Source organism: Populus nigra, chromosome 11 (genome assembly GCF_951802175.1).
Source record: "Populus nigra chromosome 11, ddPopNigr1.1, whole genome shotgun sequence".
Taxonomy (NCBI): Eukaryota; Viridiplantae; Streptophyta; class Magnoliopsida; order Malpighiales; family Salicaceae; genus Populus; species Populus nigra.
Window position 1 is genome coordinate 1,675,986 of NC_084862.1, and position 27,099 is coordinate 1,703,084.

Here is a 27,099-nt window from a genome sequence, read left to right on the forward strand (position 1 = left end):
ATTAAGAGTGGATTGATATCAAAGGAAGAATATTAATTATATACTAAAAACAAACTTGAGATGATTATCTAGCTCCATAGGTTTGTTTTCTTCTTCTTCTTTTTTAATTCATCCCTCTATTTTTTTTTCATTCTCCTTTTTTCATTTTTTTTTATTTTATTTTCAACTTTTTTTAACAATTATTTACATTGTTTTTAAACCAACTAAATCGACCATATCATGTTGGAGTAACTGCTATATAATTTAATTTTAAACTCGGACTAAGCAAAGAGGCATGTATAGAGGTTTTTTTCTTTTAATTTTATCATTTTTTTAATTTTATCTTCAAATATTTTTATCAATCGGTCAAGTCATGTCATGCAAGGACAACTCTAATATGGTTTAATTTCAAACTTTGACTAGGTAAAAAGTTGAGTTCTTTTTTTACGTTGATTTCATTTTTTTTCTCAATTTTATCCTCTTGCTTATTTTACTAGTTGATCGGAATGTTTTTTGATCGGTCAAGTCAATTGTTATATGATTTAATTTTAAACACGAGTTAGGTAAAGAGTCGGACCAAGAGATTTTGAACCTGTTTGGCTTAGTTTAATAAAAATATCAAAAAGTTATCTGCAACCTGTATATTTTTTGTTAATTTTTTTTATATACTGTTTTGAATCGTAGCATAGTTCAAACTTGCAAACTAATTATAGTTGCAAAAAATAGTTAATTTTCAATCAACATGTTTATTATCAAAGTTATTAAATCTAACTTGTGCTATCAAAGGCTCGAGCTATTAGTCAAATGAGTTGACCCAAATCAATTTAAAATATTATCATTTAAAGATTTAAAAAAAATACAAGATGATATTATTTTTAAAAAATAGAATAAAAAAATTAAAATTGACCATGTCAAATAAATTAGGAATTAATCTATCTTATTGAATAAATCAACTCTAATCCAGTTAGATTTAAAATCTAATTCAACTAAGAAGTCAAATCAAGGAGTCACCGAGACAACTTATATAGGCATGTAGATTTTAATAACTCAAAGAGTTCCTTTATGATTGTTTCAACTTATATAGCCGATTTAGATGTCTAACTACAAGCCAATTCAGGAAGAAATGTCGATGAATCTAGTTTTGAGTGACATTACCAAGGTGGTCATTGTTTGGGATTTGATCTCTAAAATTTATCAAAAGTTTTCTCATAAGGGAAGGTGAAGATATGTGGCAAGAAAACCTCCACAGGAATGGTCGGCAAAGTTTGAAATGCTGACTTACTGTACATGGTGATCGAACACATGATGTGGCTCCTTTATCTTACACATGCTCTTCTCTTTAAGGTTCGATGTAAGATCTCTTATTCGACTTCTTTAACTAGAAGAATGTGCAGAATTAACTCCACTCATTTCCCTTTTTTCCTCGAGAACTATGCATTTTAGCTTAAAAGAAGAAAAAAAAAAAAAAAAAAAAAAAAAAAAAAAAAAAAAAAGAAGAAGAAGATATAACCTTAAGTACAATCAAAGCTCCAATCAAAATTGTCTTCATTGCCATTCTTGCACTTTTGGTTTTAGCTCTCTTTCTGATCCATGGCCACTCTTTACACGCTTCCTTCCCATCACAAATTCTCTTCGCTCACCAAAACCCACAAACCCTATTCCTCTTCTCCTTCACTTCTCCTCTCCACAAAACCCTTCACCAAATCCAACCCATCAAAGAACACAATCCTCTCAACCAAAAAGACTAGAACTTTGATCACTGGATCGCTCACAGAAGACAAAGAAGTTGTTCCAGTCAAAGATAAACCTTTGAAAGACAAAAGTAACCCTTTGCTTGTTAATGGGTCTAAAGATTCTGACCTTCTTTCATCATCTTCTTCTTCTACTGTTGAGAGTGATGATGAAGAAGAGAGAATGACAAGTAGAGCTATTAATGCTACCATTGTATTGGGGTTTGGTACTCTTGCTGTCTCTAGGTTGCTTACTATTGATCATGATTATTGGCATGTAAGTAATGCTTTTCTTACCTTAAATTCCGTTCGTTTTTTCTTGTGGTTAGTAAATGAATCCAGTTCTGTTTATGCTGGCCATGAACATGGGTGAAAGTTGTGCTCTTTGTAGTTTGCTTCTGTTTATGATTAACAGGTGGGATTTTTGTTTTTAATTTTTGGTTTGTAATGTTAATTTGTTATGTATTGTGCAAAATTTGGATTGGTTCATTCTTGGTTTGCACAAGAACTTTTGTTTTTTCATTGATCTTACATGTGTGAAACTAATTGCTCAATTTTTGTAATTTGGCTCTTAGAAATCTGATATTAATCTTTGAGGTTTGATACCCTTTGATTGTCAGAATCATGTTTTGTGAGGTTAAGCATCACCTGAATTGGTTCACAAATTGTGGGATCAGCATTATTTGATGTTTTCCGTAATTTAAAGAGTAGAAGTTTTATCCAGTGATGAAAGAAGCTGAAAAGAAAGCTTAATATCAATTTCCTTGCTACATTTTATCAGTAATGAACAGAATTATTGTTCTAGTTACTGCATTTCTATCCTTCAGGAAACTTTTCGTAATTTTTAATAGCGTTCAGGGATGGACCCTTTATGAGATTCTAAGGTATTTGCCTGAGCACAATTGGATTGCATATGAACAAGCTCTCAAAGCGAACCCTGTTTTGGCCAAAATGGCAATTAGTGGGATGGTCTACTCTATAGGAGATTGGATTGCTCAAGTAAGTCTTCTGTTTCCCTTGTATGGGATTTTTCCCAGGTGGCTTAGCAGAGTTTTCAACTTGTTTTTCACAATTCACGTGTTTATATTGTTCTGAAATGCAGTGCTATGAAGGAAAACCAATTTTCGAGTTTGACCGGACTCGCACGTTTAGATCAGGGCTTGTTGGGTTTACTCTACATGGATCCCTCTCTCATTATTACTATCAGTTCTGTGAGGTGATTATTGTTGTTTGGGTTTTGTTCATTTCACTTCACTTGCTGTCATGTTGATGTCATTTGGATGGCTGAAATCGTTTACATTGGTTTCTAGGCTCTTTTTCCTTTTGAAGATTGGTGGGTGGTCCCAGCCAAAGTTGCTTTTGACCAAACAGTTTGGGCAGCACTTTGGAACAGCATCTACTATGTGGCGCTAGGTTTGTTGCGTTTTGAGTCCCCAGACACTATTTTTAGCGAGCTGAAGGCAACGTTTTGGCTAATGTTGACTGTAAGAAGCTCCTCGAATTTTTCCATGTGCTAGTTGAAAATGCTATGAATAAATGCTCCTGATTGAAACATTTTCCCCTTGATTTCAATTTGTCCATGATATTGTTGTCTGGGAAAAAAGTCATTGATTTACCAGCTTTGATTTTGATTTTATACCAAACTTATTTATCAGCATTTTCATTGCATTTTGAAATTTGCTATTGGCTTTTAAATTCAGCTAAAATGTTTCTCTAGAAAAACCGAATAAAGGATAGAATAGGTCTCTTCTAATTTAGACTGCAGGATTGAGGCTTCTACTGAACATATGATCTTGGGATTGTGAAGGGACAAATTAATAGCTTGCCTGCGAATGTCCTCCGTGTCAATTGAGAATATGAAGAAGAAAGATTTTTGTGCTCGCATTGAGGCCCTTGGTTAGAAGATGACATAGAAGGGCTATAGACTGCCACTAGCATCCTACCTGTTGTAACCCTTAAAAGTTTGACAAAGGAATTATCTTTGAAATCATTTTTTTCACAAAGAGAAAAAATCTTGAACAGCTCAATGTAATCTAAATTGCATTCATTTGTCTCCAATGGTGCTAAAAGTAGCATGAACTAGCAGCAAGAAAGAATATTACATTGGTAAAGGTCCATTTTCTTGCCTTTATACACTGATGTAGTTGAATGATTTTCACCGAGGCAATTTTTTGAGGTTCATTTATGCTTTGAGGTCCATGTAAAATAACATTCAACTGATAGATAATTGTTCATTTATACATCGTGTCTTGGTGATAGTAAACTGTTTCTGTTGACCTGCTTGATAGGCAGGATGGAAGCTTTGGCCATTTGCTCATTTGATTACCTATGGTGTTATCCCTCTTGAACAAAGGCTTCTTTGGGTAGATTGTGTGGAGCTCATCTGGGTGACGATACTCTCAACGTAAGTATTCATGATCATTAACCAGCTAAAAATGAGGGTATCTAATGAGTAACACCAGTCTCAACAATTAGAACTGCTAGAATGGCTGGTCTCTTTATAGTTTGTTTAATTTGCAACTGAATCTTATGACTTGATATATAGGATTGAATTATAAAATTGCTTCTTTTTTTGCTTTGTTCTATTCATACGACCTATCATTTTTGGTGGCTAATTGGTTGCATAGTGTAATTAACATATGAAATTTAAGGATTCTGAAGCGCTTAGGACCCCAGGTACAAACCATTGTGAACTCAAAAGGAGCATGTCTTTTATTCTTACCGTTTGTGTAGCATTGCATCTTTCTTCGATTTCTGTCTCTGGTGATAACTTGTAACTATTATCATAGTTTTGGTGGGGTTTTTTTTCCTGGTGTTAAAATTGTGCTATAGCTTTTCTTCTATGTAAAATGCTTCGCTGATTTTCTATTTAACACTGTTTTCTTTTCTGTTTTCAGTTATTCGAATGAGAAATCAGAAGCTCGGATTTCTGACACAACCTTGGAGGCAAACTCAAGCTCTTCAGGCAGTGCTGATGAGGTACATCACAATTAAACTTTTCCTTTCAAATAATCCCATTATGGATAAAACTATATTATTGGAAAGTCCATTGACTCTGAACAATGTAACCAAAAATCACCGCTCCTCTAGGCTTTGCGTCAAGTAATCGAACCTATACTGTAGGTCAGAGGAACCACAATTTTGTACAGGTTCATGTTGTGATGCAGTTGATTTTTAGTTTCCTATATGCTGATATCCTTCCCTTTATCTCACCTTGCAGAAATAAATGAACTGGAAAATCATGTCCCAACAAGAAGGGTGGTGCATTTGCTGTCATCAGGCAAACATGGACAGACTTGCTGTGCAAGAACAGCCTCTACCGTAATTTGCCTCTTGTTTTGTTGATGTGTATGCTGTATATTAATATTGTTTTAGGTTGAGGCTTGGTGGCTGCTGCAACAGCAGATTGTTTCTTTGCATGAGCTTCAAAATACAGAAGCAGCTTCCTGCAATTATAGCAACAAGGGTGTGACACCTGACCCTTCGAATTCTTGAATTGGGAGAAATTATCACACGGACCTGGTCCTCAAACTCAGTCATGGACCAATCAATCAAGAATCAATGTATTGAAACATGGAGCTATAGAAGAAAAGTAAATGAAACATATGATTTTCCTTCTCTCCTCAAGACTGTTATACATTGACCATTATGAAACAGGGACAACAAATCGGATCTCCCAGGCTGCATACACTGGATGAAGGACATGCCAGCTCTTTGGCTTTGTGTTTTGTACTACGTTTGTGTTTTAAAAATGTGTTTATATTTTAAAGGATTTGATATGCTAGTATAAAAAAATTAAAAAATATATTTTAATATATCTTTAAATAAAAAATATTTTTTAAAAAATATCCCAAACACAAATAAGTGAGGAGCATGTGGAAGACATGACAGGCAGTCTATGCTCGTATTCCGAAATTGGCAGGGATCCTCACCTGTTTCAAGGCTTCAAATAAATATTTCCTCGTGAATTCAGTAGTCATAGCATGGGTAGCGTGTGAATGGTATTATTGTAGTTTGTGATTGTGATTTAAAAAAATTATAAATTGTAGATTTTTTAATTAAAATTTTAGTAGAGTTTTTAATAGAATTTATATAAAATTTTGGTATCTATTGATTAATTAAATATTTTTAAATTTATAATTAATATAAAATGTAGATTGTATCTTACTATATAAAAATATATAAAGTGTTGTTTTTAAAAATATTTTTTGATTGAAAATATATCAAAATAAATTTTTTTAAATGTATTATTTTTTTTGTTTTTTATTTTAATAAGATTAGATTATTAAAAAAATAAATTAGAATGCCTATAGTTAAGAAAGAAACCTATACTAAGAATACAAATGAATCAATTGAAATCTATAATAATTCCTAGAAGAAAGAGAAAAAAGTATTTTTAAAAATATTTCTTCACCAGGTACCGGATCTCAACAACTGTAAATGAATCATTTAATAAATTATTTTTTTTATCAACAATTCATATGGCTTTTCAAAATCTAATTACTAAAAGATGGATAGCCTGATACTATCATATTTAAATTCTTATCTGGAGGTGAAACTAATTGAATATACATTTTTATTTTTTTATTCACCATTTGAATTGATGAACTAAATTAGATAATAATATGAGTGAAAAAACAATTTCTAAATTTGCAGTAAAAAAATCAAGACTCATTTCTTTGGATAAGGTTTCTAGGTTTTCATATCTTCCTGATGGTATGAAAATATGTACTTCTGAAATGAGAAAAAAAAAAAAAAAAAAACCCTTTTTATAGAACAGAGAATCAGAATGGTTGGTTATTGGCCATTTCCTGTCATGTTTTGAAAGTTGGAACCTAGCATTCTCTTTTGAATGAAAAACTATTTGAGATCTTGTGTTATTATTTATCTTCTACGTGTTGCCGTTATTTACTAATGTGATTTGTTTTTGTTGATTGAACTTTTGGGTGGTTGTTGGGAGATTTTGTCTGGTTTTGCTTGTGATCAAAGATGGTTTTCCAGCAAGGTGTAAATGTGTTACTGTCTCTGCTTGCATGAAGGATAAAAGAGATGGGTAGGTCATGGTTGTAAGAGACTGATTTAAATGTTGCTGATGGTGACTGGAAACCACATTCATTAAGTTTGGTTTCGAAAAAAACCTTTAAAAATGAAAAACAAAATTATACAGACGATTGGTAGCGACGGCACAAATCCAAGTAGTCTTGATCAATAAAGGATGAACCAATGATGCTTCCCTCTTAAAGGCCATGGAAATTGGAAATTTCCCTCTAAAAATCGCTTGGTGGTTTCTTGTTTATTGACAAGTTGGAACATGTAGAGCTAACCTTGTTTCCCTAACATTTGGGTCCTATTTTTCATTACCAAGCCCGGCGGCCATTAAATTGATCTCTTCCATCCCTCTAACTACATATTTGTCCTTGTGACCAGACGAGAGATGCTATTAATGGTATGTCTGTCCATAACTATACCTGTTCATATGATTCTAGTAAATTTGATTTGGTTTTGTGATCGTGTCCATTAATAATTTTTACAAATGTGTTTACCGTAAACGTTAGGAGGATGCAACAAACCAAGAGATGGAATAATTTCCTGATAAGATGGTAAATGAAGAAGTAATGAATGCATTGATAATATCAGCTAAAAAATGCGTCATATTATCGTGGTTATGTTAAGGGGTGTCCCTTCAGCAGCAGCAGCAGCAGCAGCAAAAAATGTGTCAGGCAGGACTCCTATCGTAGCTCTTGGAGAAAAAGCCCATCTGGGATCAGAAACTTGCTGGCGACAAGAATTTGATATGGCGACCATGAAGACCTTATACAAGCACATTCAGAATCTTGACAGAAGATAAAGTGGTATTGACTGAGCTATGTTTAGTTCAATTCTCTGAACAAAGCTGTCTTTCTACATTTCTGTGAACATACAACAAAAGGGACCGGAGCAATAATTTACCTGGACAAAGTTTCAAAACAATGTGCCACCAGAACAAGAGAACTTTCTGAGTATAATGTGGCTCAAGAGCCAAAATATTACAATGATGGCAGCCCCATTTCATCTATGTAGATACCACAAAAATTATGGGCCTGGTCTTTCCTCAGAAAATCTTGGAAGTTGAACAAGTGAATTCACTCGAGTGACTCCTTCCAAACCTAGCCAACTCTGATCCTCAGCATTATTCACTGCTTCGCCATCTCCATCAACTTCAACAGCTTGCCTTCCATAAGTATCAGTTTCTTCTGCTGATCTAACTGTAAAATTTCTTTGCAAACATGGCTCAGATTTCTGCCCATCGTCTGATTCAGCAACATTGCCAGAATGATTGCTCTGATCAAGAGTTGCTGAGGAAAAGCCTTGTTCATCATAATCCGATTCTGAGTCCATTTTCCCGTCCAGAAATAAGCAAACAACAGCACAGTCATCCATCTTTGAAGTTGGGTATTTAAGCTTCCATTCCCGAGCAGCCGAGTCCACCAGAATTCTTGCTGCTGATGCCCGTGTTGGAGCTGAGGATACAATCTCAACCACCTCTTCGTTGCTCAAGACATCCCAAACCTGTGCAATTCAAACTTAACATTTAGCACAGAAGAAAGTAGTGCATAAGTAAAAAAAAAAAAAGAATATTGCCAAGCATTGTCTCGGAAAAAGAAAAAAAGAATATATCAAGGTTACAGTTCTGGTATTTCAAAATTGCTGAGGTGTAATTGGCTTTGATATTACATTACTGTTTAGCATTTCTGTATTCTTGATGAATTTGGATAGGTGAGACTAAAAGATTTGGCAATCCAATCAAGATGATGCACATGTATCACAATCAGAAACTCAATATATCAAAAAATAACATTTGGAAAAGCTTGCACAAGACAGGATTATATGGAAGTCAGAATAGATTGGGAGCATCAGGAACTCATTTTGACTCAAAAGCTCAAGCATAGAACAATGCAACACTGTTCAAAGAAAAACATGACTGGCCATTGTAACATAGCTGTCATGGAATGGCAGCTGACAGCTGGGTCAATCTATTTGCTGCTTAGGTTTGAAGAACCCTCAATTCAATCTATAGGCATACAAAATCCATGATCCACCACACTGAGTTCTCTTTTTTCCCTTGTAGGCCTTTCAAAAAAAACGTGTTATTGCCTGATTGGTATTTATATACACTTGACACTCCTCTACAACTTTCCTCTCCACCATGCATCCACATGGTAACCAGAGTCAATAAACATTCAGTCAGTAATATATAGGACCTTAGAAATATCAAATTGAAAAGTCTCATCAGCTGAGCATCTCAAAATAAATAAATCCGGATTTAATATTAACAGATAGAAAATGAACTGCTCGGAAAAATATATCAGAGGTGAAAACATACCCCATCTGAGGCAAGAACGATGAATTGATCCCTCTCTGTAAGGGTCCGATGTGAAAACTCAGGTATGGAGATCACTCCATATTCCTTCAAACAGAAATCACCAAATGCCCGAGCCATTGCTAAGCCAGGAGCATCATCAAATGGTAACCAAACTCTTGGCACTTCAGGCTCGTCTTGCAATGCAAACACTCTACCTTTACACCGCTTAATTCTTTCAGCTTCCCCTGCAACAATTTCGTTTCATGTCAACTCATGGGTTTGCAAAGATGGGTACCACCAAAACACATAGTTAATTGTAATGCATATGACCTACTTGGCAAATCAGGCTTCAGATCAACGGTCAACTGGACTGCCACCATGGAATCATTGCTGTCCTTAGATCCCATGATTGCACGGGAATCCCCAATATATCCCATGAATAGATTGGAGCCCTTTAAAATCACAAATAAATGTATACAATAAGGCTAAAGCTAAACAAGTGGAACATGAAGAGTGATCTATACTTCCTACAAGCTAAATGAATGAAATATCAACACTGAGCTGTCCACCCTACAATACCTGTTTCACAATAGTGATAGCTGTGCTCCCACTGCAGAAGCAGTCCAAATTCGGATGGGATTTCAGCTCTTTATCCATGGCCTTATATGACTTCAGGAACGCTTCTCTCCATAAAGAATTCAATTTATCCTCGATAGAGCCATCCTTGTCCAAATCCCCAACATCAGATTTCATCGAATTCCCCTTGAAACAAGTTTGATCTGACCCATTTTGCCTTGACTGACAAGAGTTCAAGAATGATTGTAATTTTACAGGCAGGGCATCCCTGACCTTGCGGGCAACTAGATGGCCATGAGGACCATGACCATCAAAAACACCACAGAAGGTCACATCCTCTGACATGAAATCCTACATAGATCCAAAGTGAGACTAAGCATTTAACTCCAAATGTTATTAAAAGCTAATCTCGATGGAAAATGAAACTTACTTCCCACACAATCATTGCATCCTGGTTTATGCCCTTGCGACCCTGCTGTGTGAATATACAAGAAGTTCGGCTCTTTCCATTGGTGAAAACCCTGTTAGGTATGGATGGTAAATGTTGTAGTGTGACCACATGATCAGAGAATGTTCTTTTAGTTCTCTTTTGCCGGCAAAAACCAATCCCCAAGCAAGGCAGAGGAACTGGCTCTCCATTGCTCTTACTGCTGCAAGTACTCCGACTAGTTGAAACACAAGCTCCCATTTGCTCAATCCCAGAACAAAGACATCTATGGTTTAATTAATAGACAAGTTTCCCCTTATTTCCAGAACAGATCTCGCATAAAATTCCGAATTTTGCTAGCTAGTCAACCAAGAAAAAGACTATCCGAAACATCAAAGATTCCCACACTAGTCACTGTACACCCCAATGTAGAAAACCATGACCTTTTTAATCTTGGTCAAATAAAATCCATAAGTGATTGCGAAAATCAACGATTAAACTGGCTGAACACAAACAAAAGGACAACAGTTACTGATTGTTAATTAAATACCTCGTTAGAAACCAGAGATGACTGCAAGTAACTAAACTCTCAACAAATCAAACAAAAACAAATTTAATAATCTTCCATGTGACCTTGGAATAGGATATTCTTAAAAGGCTGTCCTAATATCTTGTCCTTCGTAAGGATTCACATTATTGTCACACTACTTAGAGAGTTAAAATCTTGTTACTTAAGAATCCACAAACAAATAATTAAAAAACTGAAGCCAACAAAGAGAGAAGCATAAAATTCAAGAACAAATCAGAAAACAAGAAACCTGTTTGTCCTGCCAGGTAAAATACATCAAAATACACTACAATCATAAGAATAAAATGAACGTATTTTCATGATTCTGGAATTCTTACCTTTTATTCTTGAGTAGAGAACCAAAGAAGAGATCAAAACAAAGAGTTGACAAGTAGTATACTATTTGGCACAATCTCAATTAAAACCCTCAGATTTCTGGTGGGTTGTCCATAAAAGACTTAAAGATAGAACAAAGTATGCATTTTGCAATTAGTTTCCACTAAAAAAAAGAAACCCATCAAAGCAAATTCAAAATTAAGACTGGACCATTATTTCAAAGTAAAGAGGGAGGGAGGGAGGGGGGGAGGGGGGAGGGGGGGAGAGAGAGAGAGAGAGGAAACGTAGAACTTTGAATTCCCACTAGAGAGAAAACCAAGACGAGATAAAGCAGAAACAGAAAAGTAAAAAAGGACGAAACAAAGGTATGATTTTGTCAAAACAGAATCAAAAGATGGCCTTAAAAAGAGAATATAACAAAGATATCAACTATTACATAATTATCATTAACAAAGCGAGAGAACCAAAAAAAAAAAAAAAGGAGCAAAACAACACACTACAAAACAAAAATTTACTAGGACTGGAAACTTGTTTGGCCAACCAACTCAACCCAACTCTGTTAACTTGTATGGCCAACCAACTCAACTCAACCCAACTCAAACTCTGTTTCCCTCTTTGGCCACTCAAAAAATGCAAAAAAACAAAGAATATAAATTCAAAATTTTCCATTTTTCAAGAACCCCATTTTGTATACCATAGTAGAGAACAGTAAGTCTCAATTTTTAAAAGCAAAAACACTCCATAATCCATAAAGCATGCATCTTTCTTTTATCCTTTGGTTTCCTCAGTTGCCTCTGTAAACAATTAGAGTTAGCTAATGAACACTTTAAGATAAATGTGTCAGATCTTTAAGCCTTCTTGCATTAAGTGTTAACATTATCTTAAGCAAACAAAGAAAACACATTTATCATCGAAAGACAAGCAAAGTTCATGAAACGGGGCATTCAAAACTGGAACAAAGACAGCACCTTCAATATTTTGTCGAGAAGTGAAACAAAACAGTTCAGAGTTTAGGATAAGAAGAACAGAGCAAAACCCATAGAGAAACAAAATATGTTGAAATAAAAAACATGAGAGAGAGAGAGAGAGAGAGAGAGAGGTGGACTTGTTTGTGTGTGGATGCATTAATTGTAAAAGCAAGCAAAGCAGGCGAGAGGGAGGGACGTTGGCCAGCAGTAACTGATGTGTTAAGGGTGTGGGCTCAGAGCCTAAATCATGATTTTTCCTTTTAGATAATTTTGTTGTTAAGGAAAATAACACTCGCATTTGTTAAGCGCGTTGGTTTCTGATGCATTAATTCATGCCAAATGTTGATTGCAAAAATGAAGAGAGGTTACTATGAAAGGAGGATGGAGTTAAGACATCTAAGATTTGCTTTTAAATTTGCATTTCAAATGGTTTTTCATGAAAATTTTAAAAAGAGTAAATTAATTTTTATATATTTTTACATTATTTTAATATGTTGGTATCAAAATTAATTTTAAAAAAATAAAATAAAAATATTATTTTAATGCATTTCCAAATAAAAAACACTTTTAAAAGCAATCGCGATTGTATTCTCGAGCATCTTTTAAGAATTGATTTTTAGAGGGAATTTCAATGATACTTTAGTTATAGTTTAAAATTTGTTGATTTCTATAGTGGTTGAACCAAAAATATTAAAGCTACACTTTAATTTGATGAGTTTTAAAATTATAATAATTTAATATAAAATCTAACCAAAATTGTTCATGTCACACTAATATTACTTGATATATAAATAATAAGCATGGCAAGAGAGAAATGACATAATAAGAGATTAGAAATACATTTTCAATGCTACATCAATGCTTAGCAATAAAAAAAAGAATCATAATTTTATATGGATTTTATTAAAAAAATAAAAATTTAATTAAAAAAATATTATTAGTAATAAATTTTTAAAATTTATTATTTTAAATCATAACAAAAAAAAATTATCTCAAATAAAATAAATATTATTATTATAAATTATCTTTATAAGTTCTCGACCAAAACTTGAATGTCATGTGATGGCCTACGGGTCCCTTGTTGGAAGCGTGTGTTTTACACTTGAAGTGGAGAGCGTGAAAGGGAACGAGTTCAAGGTTCAGAAGGGTGGGGATTTCCTGTTAAAGGGGCAGGCCGAAAACGGACACGTAGTTGGGGTCACGTGACGTGGCAGTATAAGGGGAAAAGGGAATTAAATGATGGGCCACGAAAAAGGTTTTCGCTAGTGGTAGAATTCAGGCCCACAGTCACTTACCCTCCGTGTTAGCTCTGCTGTCCTCTCTTCTCCTTTTTCTTTTTAAATAAATAAATAAATACTAAGTTTCTTTTTTTTTCTTTTCTTTTCACAGAGTACCTTAATTCTTGTAGACGAAATGGAGGGAAAAGTTGATGGGCCTTGGATGGGCCTTCTTGAATATAATATTTATTACAATCTCAATAACATGCCTAACCTATCTATATGCCAAGTGTGCTTACATGTGTTTAGACTCTTGCAATGACACAATCTATCTTCTTTAATTTTATAATTTTGAGCCCTCGTTGCTTATATACTAATGTTTTCTTTAAAATAATTAGAGATGACTTGCTTCCTATGTTAATTGATGAGTGAATAAAATGGAAAGTCAACCAAAAATATTCAATGTTCTAACTTCCCAACCATACAAAGCATTAATGTTGATATCTTATGAGACACGAGAGAGGCTTGGGGTTAATCAATTGTTGTCTATTCGTTCATAATTATACATGAATATCCCCTCCGTGATTGCCCTACTTTTTGCTGAGTTTTATATATGCAAGTTTTTTCTTGAATATTTATGGTGTATTTTATCTTGTGATAACTTTTAAGATTACAGTTTAAAAGAAAATTATAAAATTATAAATTATCACCATCATTCTAGATGAAAAATAAGTTTAATTATCTAGGTGGTAGTCCAATAATAAGAGGTTGAGACTGAGAGGTTTGCTCCCTCTGTGGTCTCAGGTTTGAACCCCGTGGTTGCTTATATGATGGTCACTGGAGACTTACATGATTATTAACTTCAGGGCCAGTAAGATTAGTCGAGGTACGTGCAAGCTAGCCCGGACACTCACGTTAAACTAAAAAATAATAATAATAAGTTTAAGGAATGAAAATCAAATAACTTTTAAATTATAAAAGTTTAGCAAAGTTGGATAATGGATGATGTATCATTTACATTAATTAATTATGCAATAACTCTAAAGTTCATGGCTGATGAAGGAGGGAAAAACACATTCCAGTCTAGAGTATATATGCAGCCTGTGTGGGCTAGCAGCTGTGTTGTTATTATTATTATTGTTAGGTGGTGTGATAATAACAAAAAGTAAACATTATGAAAATTAAAAATATATATATTTTAATACTAGTTTTATTTTTTTTATTTTTAAGTTATTTTGATGTTTTACTGTGTTTTTTATTTTTTATATTTATTTAAATATTAAATTTCTCATTATCTAATAATAATAATAAAATCATTATGAAAATGTATAAAAAAATATTTCTAAATATTTCTAAATAAATAATAATATTTATTACAATATTAAACACCACCCCATCTGGTTTTTCAATGGGTACTCAATGGGTCCTCATTCTCCAACTCCAATCAGACAATGACTTGGAAGCGTATTGACCTGAAAATAAAGTTGATAACAATTAATGAACAAACCAAAATTAGGTGAGGAATATAAATGCAAAATTTTCTTATTTCTTTTTAGTAATCCTAAATATTTATTGTGGTTACTTAAATAGCGCTATGTTATTATCTCAAAAAAAAAAAAAACAGTTATTACAAAAAGACATGTTGATTTGGAAAGAGCATGAACTCATTCTAAATTCATCTCATTCATGTAATCAAAACATGTTTTTGTTTTTTTTATATTTATTTATTTATTTATCTAAAATACTAGTCAAATACAATTTTAAACTAATCTTGAAGTTGTAAAAAAAAGAAAAAAAGAAGGTAACATACTAAAATCTTGATAGAAAAAATATATTTTGTTATAAGTATAATTCTAAATTTGAACTACACTCTACACTTTGAAAAATCTAATTTTAATTTTGAAGGGTATAGTTTAACTGGTCAGATTCTAGGTTTACTTCAAAGAGATCACCAGTTTGAGTCCCACAAATCTTAAGGTCGCTGGAGATTTACATGTTCGTTAATTTCAGGGCCTGTGTGATTAGTCGAGGTACGCACATTAATAAAAAAAAATCTAGTCTTTGAGAAGCTGTTAAAGAAAATCTTCGGATTTTACAAACATCCCTTTAGAATTTTCAAAAGACTACAGATTCATTATTTCCATTCCCACACATTGAATTTTCAAAGATATCTAGAACCTTTTTCATAGTTTTTATTTATTTATTTATTTCACTATTTTATTCTTTTGTTTATTATTTTGGCGTTGGCGATCGATCAAAAGAATTGCTATCTTTTCCACGACCTTTTGGGATGGTTTCTCTAATGCTCTTCGCCTTTACAACATAGTCTACGAATGTAGGCCCTCTTCTTCCCTTTGTACATGCATTTCTTCACTTCAATTTCTTGCATCACAAATCATTATTTAGTGCCTTCATGATTATCGTTTTCCTTTTACAACAACCCACCATTCATGTTCTCTCCACACTCCTCGATCTTCAATCACATTCTGTTCCTTCTTATTAAGCAAATCTTGTCGATTTTCATAAATTATTATTGGAATGGTTTAATGATTTGGATTGAAATGGGATTGTTTGAAAAGGGTCCACATGAAATTTCATAAAAAATTTAAAATAAAATTATTTAAAATTTTTATTTTTATGTTTTTAAATCATTTTAATAGGTCAATATCAAAAATAATTTATAAACTTTTTAAAAAATAAATTAATAAGAAGTTGAATTACCGCAGGCACTAGATCGTATTCATATTTAAATTTTAAAAACATGACAAAACATCAAGAGAATCCCGATCATTTATTTTAATTTAGCTTCACAAAAATCAATTAATGACACCAGGGTATTTCTATTTCTATTTTCCTTCCTTCCCCTCTCAGGTAATATTAAACTTCTCTCTCTCTCTTTTTTTTTTATGAATCATAATCTTTTCTTTCTTTTCTCTGGAAAAAATAAAATGATAACTTAATTCTTTTGTTCTCCAAGGATGTTTCTCCTCCTGCAAGCTTCATAGCTCCTCTGGTTCTCACAGGAGGATGCTTGACTTGGTGATGATGTTTGAATGATACACTTAGCCCTAATTAATTATGTGCCTTCTCGGCAGCTAGCAGAAGAAAAAGCTTCAGCTTTTTCAGGTAAGAAAGGAAGGATAATGCGCAATGGCATGGAACTAAGTGAAACGATACAAAATAAAATGATTAAAAAGGGAATGACAAAACTCTAACCTTATCCTTCTTTACGAAGCAACAAGCACTTTATCTTCAAATATTTTAAATCGAAATCCCCTTAAAGCATGGGCAATACATGGTGGCTTGCATAAATTACACAAAGTTGAATGGATCCAAGTTGTAGTCAATGGAGATTGGGGTCCTAGCTCATTATTTCCCCCCATTTCTATGAAAAGTAAATCTTGGCTAAACTTTGTTTCAAAACCAATGTGCTATCATCAATCACAATTAGGTAATGCTTGGAGGTTAAAATTGTCTCCGAATCAATTTAATTTAAAATTTAAATTTTTAGGTAATGTTTTAAGGTATAATTTATATTATTTTCTAATACATCTCTTCAAGTGAAAGTTCATTGATCTTGAAACTTATAGAGACTCATACTATCTTGAACTTAATTTTTATTAAATAAATAAGGATTGTGAGATTCAAAATCGTAACCGTTTTGTCATCAAGGTTTTGATATCATGTCAAAAAACAAATTCAACCCAAAAACTTAAGTTGCTAGATGGGGTTTTAAAATATAATTTATATTATTCTTTAACAAAAAAAATACAAGATTTGATGTAATGTAATATATCAAAATATAAAGAAGATAAAATTGTGTTTGACAGTGATATATGAAATATAGTAATTGTTATGTTTCACCCTTGATTTATATTATTATTAAATCTGACTTATTTTAATATTTTAAATATCTGTTGTTTTTGTTTAATAATTTGAAATGATAATTTCTTCATTGATAAAAATCAAGTTAAAAAATCTAGCAGTAAGCATACAATATTTTATTTTCAAATGAATATTATAGATTATATCTACTAAGTTATTAATATTCCAAGTTTCATATGTTAAATCTAGAGTTATATATAAAAACATAAACTAATATAAATTCTGTTAAAAACATAAATAAATGTAGCGTGAATATATTAAAAATCTATATTATATTTTGATTAATTATTTTTCATCTATTTCTCACTTCATAAAATGATAAATAAATCTCTGTGATATAATAATGTTGCAATAAATAATATATATGTAACATATATATTTTTTAGAAAATAAATGTAAAAAAGGAAGGGATCTGGCTAAAAAATAAGAAATATAATAAGCTTGGACCTGTGCCAAATTATAGAGACTAATGGGCCTGGAATAAAGCCCAGAACAGCCTACGCTAGGATGCAGCCCAAGCTTTAAGCAAAGGATCAAACAACGCGCTTCTTCCTCTATAACTATCTCATCATTGCTTGGGCAGACTCGTCGGAATCGGACTCACATTGTCGACGACCGCGCCTGTGTATATTTATGTATAGAACATGAAGGGTCTAGATTCAAATGTGGGGGGTCATGAACAGAAAATATGAAAATTTTGTGAGGTCTTTTTTGGAAAAACAAAATCATAATTCTATATTGTCTCCTCGTGTCCTCTTATCCTCCTTTCTTTTTTTCTTTCATTTTTTAGAGGTGCATAAATTTATTTCTAGGGTAGAAATTCTTTTTCACCATCTATCTTCATCCCTGCATTCAAGTATATTTTTAATTTTTTATATCTATTTCTTATATCATGAAACACTAATAAAATATTTTATAAAAAAATCCATTCTTTTCTTGACGAGGGAATTTGACATCCTTATTTGAAATACTATCATCTTAAAATACTGGAAAAAAAACCCTAAAATTCAAAACTCCTAAAATCACGATTAAATTGTAATATCAAATGATGTTGATTTCTAATCATAATAGAAGCATTTTAGTTTAGGAAGTGCTTTACCTTTCAAGTTTTATATATTCATGTAACAAATGGGTTTGGATCTCATATCGTTGTTCTGGGCTTCGATTTCAAAAGAGGTAACAAGATTATTATTTTTTTTAATGAATGGGAGGATTGAATCCAAATTTTGAGAGATAACACAAAGGGCAATGGGAACTCCATGATAGGCGAGAGAGGTTCCTTCCACATCCTGGACATGGATGCGTGCCATTTTGGGTTATGAATCCGATTTAGCTTACAATAACGTATTCAACCCTAAGATATTGCAGATAAACATGGTTTGACATGGAGACCAGACAACCTTAGTCCTGGTAAAAGATGCTGCCGGTCTCAATTTCTTGCCGATAATTATGGCAGGAGAGAGTGAGAGACAGGGAAGAAAAGTATTACTCTTACCATTTTATCTTCCATTATCTTATTTGCTCAGCCAAAATTTGAGGATAATTATGATTGACATAGTCATGCCAGTGAATTGACGTAGGCCCGATTTTATGTCCGTTTGATAAGAAGGCCACGTGACATGTCGATTTTAAAAAAATAGTCGTCTTTTTTTTTTTTTTGGCTAACCAAATCTTCCACGTGATATTTCTTCATGCAACACAGATTGGTAAGCATGTTCAGGCCACATAATGGCAACGACATTCAATCAGCCCAACAAAAATCAGTGTTAGCCCATGCTTTCAAGTAAGTTTTACTATTTCTCAACTTCTCATTATCATTTAACCCAACCCATTCATAGTTCATTTCAATAAAATCCTGTATTGAGTTTTAAATTAAACTATATAAAAATTAATCTAGTTAATATGATGGGATAACCTGTAATCTAATAAAAAATAAATCTGTTTTTTATTTTTTTCAAAACAATATCATTTTATTTTAAAAAAAAATCTTGGAACGAACTTTGTGAAGAATTCCATCGTGTCTCTCCCTTGTTATAAACAAAAAAAAGTAGGGTTGCACCCTAGTGCTACTCATTTCGACCTTGTTGATTATAAACTTTATTTACAAAGAAATAAGGTTTTTAACAAGCCAATATTTATTTATACATTATTTTACCACGTTGTTTTGGATTAATTCAGGTCAATTAAAATTAACATGTTCAATTTATAATTCAAGTTATTGGCTGAGCTTGATTTAATAACTTTGCCTCTTCTTTTTTTTATTGAGAAATGATTATTATTATTATTATTATTATTTGATGTTTACAAGTATTTTTAAATGAATTTGTACATCAATAGAGATTATTTTATCTCCAAATAAATTTGTATCCATCCGTTTTAACTTAACACATCGAGAGAATTATATTCCTTTAGATGCCAAAATAATAAAAGAAGAAACAAACCTCCTAAAGGCATTAGGAAAGAACCAAATCATGCCTTTTAAAAAAAAAAAACTCAACATTTTTTCAAGTTTGGCCTTTATGCCTAGAAAGATGGCAAAATTGTCCAAGAATTTTAATGAACAATGGTGACATAAATGCAATTCTGAACTGAATTTTAGGCAAATAATACGGAATAAATTAATTTTAGGCACATGTGATGTGATACCACCAATTAATTCAAAGTCGGTAAACCATCTTCATCTTTAGTTTATCTATTTATAAATAAAAAATATTTATTTATAAAATGCACCGTTTCTATTTACATGAAACACATCTATGGCCAACAAAACCCACGTGTACAAGGCGACCCAGATTTCTATCCGTAGTAAGCTTTATCACATGACTGAGATGGTCTTCTTGTACAGTAATGGACCGTGCTTTATCTAGAAGCCTAAAACTGAAGCATTGACAATCTTGGAATATTCCCACGTGGCTATATCTATTTCAATTTGGAGACTATTTCTCCACGTTTTTTAAAAACTCTTTTTCAATTTTTTTTATTTTTTTATTTTAAATTAATATTTTTTAGTGTTTTTAGATAATTTTGATGTGTAAATATAAAAATAAATTTTAAAAAATAAAAATATATTATTTTAATACATTTCTAGATAAAAAATACTTTAAAAAACAGTTATAAATTAATATTATTGTAATATTTTCATATTATTTTGACATGCTGATATAAAAATAAATTTAAAAAAATAAAAAATATATTATTTAATATATATTTTAAATAAAAAATATTTTAAAAACAACTTTTCCCACCAAATAATAATAATAAACATCTCTATAACAAAGTTTTGACTTTCTGCACAACGCAATTAATTAGTACCAAAACCAATGCTAGTTGAAGGGACAAAACTACGAGCTTAAATAATATAGCTTTGGAATTTGAATAGTTAGGTCAAATCTTGCATGAATTGAGATATTAAATCTATGATCTTGTGATCAAAATAGATTTTTTTACATTGAAATTAAGAGATTTCCTACGAGCCATCTTCTCGTAGCTTGACCAAAATGACTTGGTATCCTTATCCATTCAACACATACCACTCCTTAATTTCTGGTGGTCAAATCTTCCATTGTTTCATGGACTTGAAATTGTAATTGTGGACATAAAATTTACAAATGGAGCTCCCACTTGGCTAGTCTTCTAAAGGGATATGCCCATCCTGTTTAATTTGGCTTCTGCATCAATCACCGATTAATTTCGTTCTAACTAGGTCTTAGCCACATTAATTAAGAACACTAATCTTTGGCCTTGTGATCTTAAAAAAGATGCCTCTGAACAAAAATACTTCAATATGCTAATTATGAAATAAGTTTCCCATCTTTTATTTTGTATGCACGGATGGATCAATTTAGGGTTCATAGAATCATCTGGCATAAAGAAAGGGTTATTATAATCAAGAGCTACGATTTATGAGATTGTAAGCATTTTCTTATTGATGGGATTTGTCTTCCCAACCAGAAAAAGTTTTCACTCAGATTTTATTGAAGGCAGTAGGGGAGAAAAAAAAACCAAAAAATAATTAAATCTAGAAAACTGAAAAAACCAAATCGTGAAAAAAAAACTGATTAAAATTTTAAAAAAACCGACCAGTTTGATTTCAGTTTTATAAGTCTGAAACTGAAAAGACCGAACCGAATTGAATTCAAATAAAAAAAACTGAGCCTAACTAGAAAAATCAAATCAAATCAAACTAGTTTGAATCAGTTTTTATTAAAAAAAAAAACAAACCTAATTACTTTGAATTCACAAACTTTTTGGTGTTTTGACTGCATAAGAAAACTCGGAAAATTAATGGGGAGTTGTTGCACCATGACAATTATTGCAAAAGGTAACTCTATCCTCGACATCACCTAGCTAGAAGCCACTATTTCCTGCTACATTAAAATTGAAATTAAACTAAAAATCATCGGTCATTTTCTGTCGCTCAAAATATATATTATTATGAAATAGTGAAATAAAATAACTATTTTACCATTAGTAAATAAAAATAATGAATTAGCCATTTGAAGTAAAACAATATTTTCTCTAGCACTCATGGGTCATTACCATAGTTATTTAGGACAAATTGATATCCTCATATTTTTTAGCATTATAAAGGTTCTAGCATAATAAAGTGATTTAATTATTTTTAAAAACAAATGAATTTCAATTAGTGTCTAAACACTTTTTAGTCTTTTTAATATATTAAAATCATTAAATTGCCTTTAAAAATAAAAGTTATTAAATTGACTTCTAGGGGATTTTTTATTTCATCTTCATATTTATTTTTTTATTATCATTTATTTTATTTGAAATAATTTATAAATTATATTTTTTAAAATTTTAAATTTAAATTTTTTTATTTGTTAAATTCAGTCCCTATTCTTTTGATTTTTATTTATTTTATTTTATATAATTTTAAAATTGAATTTTTTTATAATTTAATCCTTATTCAATTTTTTCTATAAAAATTTATTCTCATTCTTTTTATTGATATTTTTTTTAACTTTGGAGAATTTGCTAAATTCATATATTTTTTTATTTTATCATTTAACATTAAATTAGTTAAAAATTAAGTTTCTTGATTGAGTCAGAGTTTAAAATGTTACGGGTTGCTGGTTTGAGAGATTAACCGAGGTTTAAGAAATTCACTCAACTTTGCTAGTTTTTTCTCTCTATATTTTAAGCTTTTTTTTAGTTTCATCCTTGAATATTTATTTAATTGAAGATTGAATTCTATTATTTTTTTATTTGCTTCCTATAGAATTTTTCACTGAATTTGAAAATGACTTGGGTTATTTCTTGTCTTTTTGTTTATTGTTCCTTGTTAAACTTAGCTTTTTAAAAAGAAATTGTGTTTTATTTGAATTAAATTATATTAATTAATTAAATATAAACATGAGAATTGAGTTTATTGATTAAACTCGAATCTAGGATTTTATAAATTATGAGCTTAGGATATTAATCATTGTTTATGATATTTGCTCAGGCGTGCTTTTGTTTTTGTTTTTTTTAACTTCTATTTTTTCAATTTCATCATTCAACATTTATTTAATTAGAGACCTGGTTTTATTATATTTTTTTATATATATTATGATGGATTTTCAATGATTTTAAAAATTACATGAGTTATTTTGTATCTTTTTATTAGTTGAATTTAGTTTTTTTTTAATTATTTTTAAATTAAATTAATTAATTTAATATAAATATAAGATATTTACCTCATAATATATTATTTGATTTGCTTTAAGCGTACGTAATTTTTTTTAATATTATTATATAACCTTCACGGTGGTATTAAAACCGTTTCAATGAATTTTTTTAGTTGATGAATGATGTTTACAATGAAATAACAATGACTCAATGAGTTAAAAAAAATAAAAATTACTAGCTCTTTTAAAAGAAACAAAGTGAACCCGTGGCGCATCGTGTATCAGCTATCTAATTAATTATTTTGATATTTGAGGATCTGGTAGTTAGGATTTGGTCCTTGACGTACGAATCTACCGTGCAATAATCTGATCTCAACAAGTCTCACTTTTTGGTGTTTTCATGGACATGGATTGCATTACCATGCAAAACTAAAATATTTAAAATGAACAAATTAATATATATATATATATATATATATATATATATATATATATGTAGACTTTGAACAAAGCTCAATCACTACTGAGCTTGGAATCAAGCCCAAATGACTTAGTTAAAAAAATTAATAGATTAAATTAATAATTGTTCGTTATTGTCTTCTCCAATCTTTCATTAGTTTGGTTTTATTATTGAATTGTGGTCGAATAGCTAACCATATAGATAAATATAAATTATTTTTTAAAAATAAAACATGAAAACACTCAATTGAATATTATAAACACAAATTTAACATTACTTTTAAACAACCAATAAACACACAGATTTGATTAATTATAAACATTTTAAGAACCAGAAATTTAAATCCACTAATAAAATTGTTTAAATCAGGTGTGTATAAGCTTTTTATGATGAGAGTTTTTATTTGTTTGTTCGTTCGTTTGACCGAATTTCATTCAATCCACGCTTTCTTTCTCTTCTCTTTTACTTTCTTGTTTATATTTCTTATTTTCTTATGATTTTTTTAATATATTTTCTAGTTTTCAATTCTGATAATGAAAATTAAGTTGATTAACAAGTGATGACCACCTCATTAGTTTTCAGAGCAAATTTCCGACCGTTTACCATGAACTACAATTTCGACGATTACTTACTCCCACAGTAAGGCCCTTGACTTGCTTCCATCCATTCAATGCCTGCCGAAGGGAAAAAAAGTCTTCAAAGGTCATTAATTTATTGCCTTTCTTGCCGGGTAGCCATCCACAGCAGTGGAGCCACTAGCCTTGCACCTCCACTTTCTCGCCTTTCTTTTCCACAAACGGCGACTCAGGTCAATTAGCATTTTTTTTTAATTCCTCCTTTTCTCTATCGAAACTATATCTTCTTCTTCTTTTAATGGGGAAAGAGCACCATTAAATGGCCTCCCCCTCCCTGCCGGTGGCCCATAAATTGATGTTTGGAATTTCTACTGCCGAGCATGATTTGTTGGAAGTTCTTGAGATTAAATTTGCTCCTACACAATACTGTTCTTGTTTTTTGTTTTCTTATTTTCTCAGGCTGTTGTTTGCGGTCAGTTAATTTACCTTTTCTATGAATGGAATTCGTGGGGCAAAGTATTTGACTATCTGGATAACAATTTTTTTATGTGATCCATAATTTTGGCCGTTGATTTTGTCTCAAGACTAAAGTTTCTATTTAATTAATTCTAACTATAACTCATACTTTTTCAATGAACTGAGCACTTTTTGGTGGACGGTCGAGTCATTCTGCTTATGGAGTCCAGCTTAATCTGAAATTAATTATGGATTTTATTGTTAAATTAATGAAAGTCTTCTCTCTTGTGTTGTGTTTGGTTAGAAAATTCGTATCTTGAGGGGGGAAAAATGGATATAGAAGCTAGGTAAAGGTATTGATATATACATTATGATAATTATATATTGAGTTCAAATTTTAAAGTTATTAATTAAGAATATATTACAAAGTTCATGCTTGTATTTAATGAGGCACAATTTATATTTTCCCAAATACTAACTTCTAGGTTTTATTTAAAGACTTTCTTGATATCAAATTGTTATAAATTTTCAATTCTATAAAAAACACCAAAATCATTCCGCAAAATCTCAGTTGGATCCAGCTATCAAATGAAAAGTTAAGACTATATATTAATATAAAATTATGTAGTCAAATATATGTTATGTTAAGTAATCTCATTTCTTGTTTGAATTATACTAATTAAGACCTAATTTTTTTTTAAACACCACTTCATGTTTGAAATTAATTATTTTAGAAGAAATTCTCAAAGTTTACAAATACCATGAATAGGCTGAGGCTTGTTCAATATCTCTTTAGTCCTCTTGACTCTTATCCTTGTAATAAATCCAATGGACACAAATAATGAATTTTATATTGGTGCTTGTTTATTCCTATCAAAATTTCTACCCTTGACTAGCGGTGATATAAAGAAATATTGACCGATCGAGTGCCATTAACTTCAAGAGAAAAAGAAGTACTAGAAGTGATTAAAACTGATGGCCATCTGCACCCAATAGATCCAAGTTTGATATTTTAATTATCTGTAGATTTTTTTTTATTCAGTGGTTTTTTATTATACATTTCAACCAACAAAAATTAGGAATATAATACAAAAAAGACCACCCGTTTAGCTTTTAAAAATGTCCAAAATATATTATGGCCATGGGTCTGCATGGCTCTTGACCGACATCCACAGCTCCATAATTGAGTGCGAAGGAGAAATAGCCTTCAATAGTCTAGTTGACATTTTTGGCTTGTTTACGGGCGGCCATCAAAGGAGGGTAGCCATGCACTAAGCTTCGCAGCTCAACTTGCTAGCCTTTATTTTCCACAAGCTACAGTGTCAAACTGTGGCTTCAATGCGATGTCAAGATCAAGTTGTTCCATTGTTTTTGTCATTGGGTGACGAGAAAAATCGTAACATCTGAAAATAATTTTAGATCCTCTTGTTTTCGAAAAGAAACGTAACCATTCATGTTTCAAGCTTTATCATCACTTTTGAATTACATGATGTATATTCAAAATAAAATCAATTATTTAGCCATCATCATTTTTAACGTATGTTACAAGGAGAAAGGAGATGATAGTAGATGTTCGAGAATGTGATAATAATTATTTTTTAAAATATTTTTTATTTAAAAATATATTAAAATAATATTTGTTTATATCAGCATTTTAAAACGATCCAAAAACATAAAAAAAAAACTAATTTGAAGTAAAGAAAAAAAAATAAATTTATTTTATTTAAAAAAAACACTTTTAATATGCAAAAACAAACGGGCTCTTGAATCATTAGTATTAATTTTAAATTTATTAATTTAAATCTTTAAAAAAAGATTAAATATGAAATGAAAGAATCCAAGAAAATCTCCATCTATCAAAAGAATATGAACCCCCATGCCGATGGACCATAGATGATTCGCATTGACTTGCCATCGTTTGGTGGAAACTTACAAGGCATTTAGAAAACTTTAGAGAACATTTTTTTCTTTTTCTTTTTCTTTTTCTTTAAGGATGGAGCTAATTAGGCAACGTAGTCAAAATGAAAGCCACTAGAAAGCTTGGATATACTTTTTTGTGAAAAGGAGATTCTTATTCTCCTTTATCATCCTATTCTCAATTAATTACATCTAATTAATAGGAAAATATTTAAATCGAGTCTTCTATCAATCGAACTTTATCCAGTTATTCCTTGTCTTAATATCTTTGCCTCTAAAATCATAAAAATGAGAGCCTGAATTTCTTAAAACTTGTCCATTTTTGTTTAATGGTAAGATTAATCGGATAATATTTTATATACAACAAATACTGTTTTCTTTTTAATTTTCTATAGTGTTGGAAAATTAGTTTTTTTTTTTATATAACTCGAAGTATTCTGGCCAGCTTACATGCACCACAATTATTTTCTGGATTCACTAAACACCCTACAAATCTAGTAGACAGGTAAGACACCGCGAGAATAATAGATCTGGACACAAAGTTCGAATCTAAGGTGCAGAGACGAGGAATTCTTTGTCAGGACCGCTAGGCCACGAACCTCGGTGGGTGTAAAGAATTAGTTTTTGATATGATTGATGGATATAAGATAAAATTAAAGCAAAATCTGCTCTGCTCATATTTGAGGTTAAGATTTTATTTAAAAATTTTATGCAATATAAGTTCTTTATAATGGATTATTAACACATATAAAATTAATTGTAAGCGAACAAGAGATTGATCTTAAAAAATTATTAGGTGATAAGAAAATCTCAAATCTTTATCTTATCTTGAGAGATCACAAGCTTTTTTAATATCGTATGTAGTCGTGTCTTGGATGGAAAGTAAAATGAATTTTTTAGGCAACCAAAGCTTTTAGAGAGAGAAAAAATCTAAGCAGCATGGGTTTTGCTTAAAACCACCGACGTGCACTCAACTCTCGCTTGGGCATGGGTTCAGATTCATTGAATTTGTTTTGTTTGGTTAATTTTCCATCTTGTT

The 27,099-nt window shown here is 31.3% G+C and overlaps 2 protein-coding genes across 5 annotated transcripts; one reads left to right on the forward strand and one right to left on the reverse strand.

Moving 5' to 3' along the window:
- The first annotated feature begins 1,448 nt into the window (after positions 1-1,448).
- Positions 1,449-5,336, forward strand: LOC133668787 (protein SYM1). Of its 3 annotated transcripts, none has more exons than XM_062088794.1 (7): positions 1,449-1,986; positions 2,568-2,708; positions 2,812-2,925; positions 3,020-3,193; positions 3,998-4,113; positions 4,607-4,688; positions 4,930-5,336. In XM_062088794.1, the coding sequence occupies exons 1-7, from the start codon at positions 1,570-1,572 to the stop codon at positions 4,933-4,935; spliced, it is 1,050 nt and encodes a 349-aa protein (XP_061944778.1). In that variant the 5' UTR covers positions 1,449-1,569; the 3' UTR covers positions 4,936-5,336. The 3 variants fall into 3 exon arrangements, 2 of the variants coding, with proteins under 2 accessions (XP_061944778.1, XP_061944779.1); XM_062088795.1 differs by having other exon boundaries at positions 1,854-1,986; positions 2,537-2,708; XR_009833802.1 differs by lacking the exon at positions 4,930-5,336 and having other exon boundaries at positions 4,002-4,113.
- Positions 5,337-7,543: 2,207 nt separating this feature from the next.
- Positions 7,544-12,104, reverse strand: LOC133668023 (probable protein phosphatase 2C 52). 2 transcript variants are annotated; one of them, XM_062087758.1, is made up of 6 exons: positions 11,927-12,104; positions 10,058-10,557; positions 9,631-9,978; positions 9,386-9,503; positions 9,073-9,296; positions 7,544-8,258 (listed from the first exon to the last, which is right to left on the reverse strand). In XM_062087758.1, exons 2-6 carry the CDS (start codon positions 10,313-10,315, stop codon positions 7,782-7,784), a joined length of 1,425 nt encoding a protein of 474 aa, XP_061943742.1. In that variant the 5' UTR covers positions 10,316-10,557; positions 11,927-12,104; the 3' UTR covers positions 7,544-7,781. The 2 variants fall into 2 exon arrangements, with proteins under 2 accessions (XP_061943742.1, XP_061943741.1); XM_062087757.1 differs by lacking the exon at positions 11,927-12,104 and adding an exon at positions 10,961-11,907.
- Between the last annotated feature and the right edge of the window lie 14,995 nt (positions 12,105-27,099).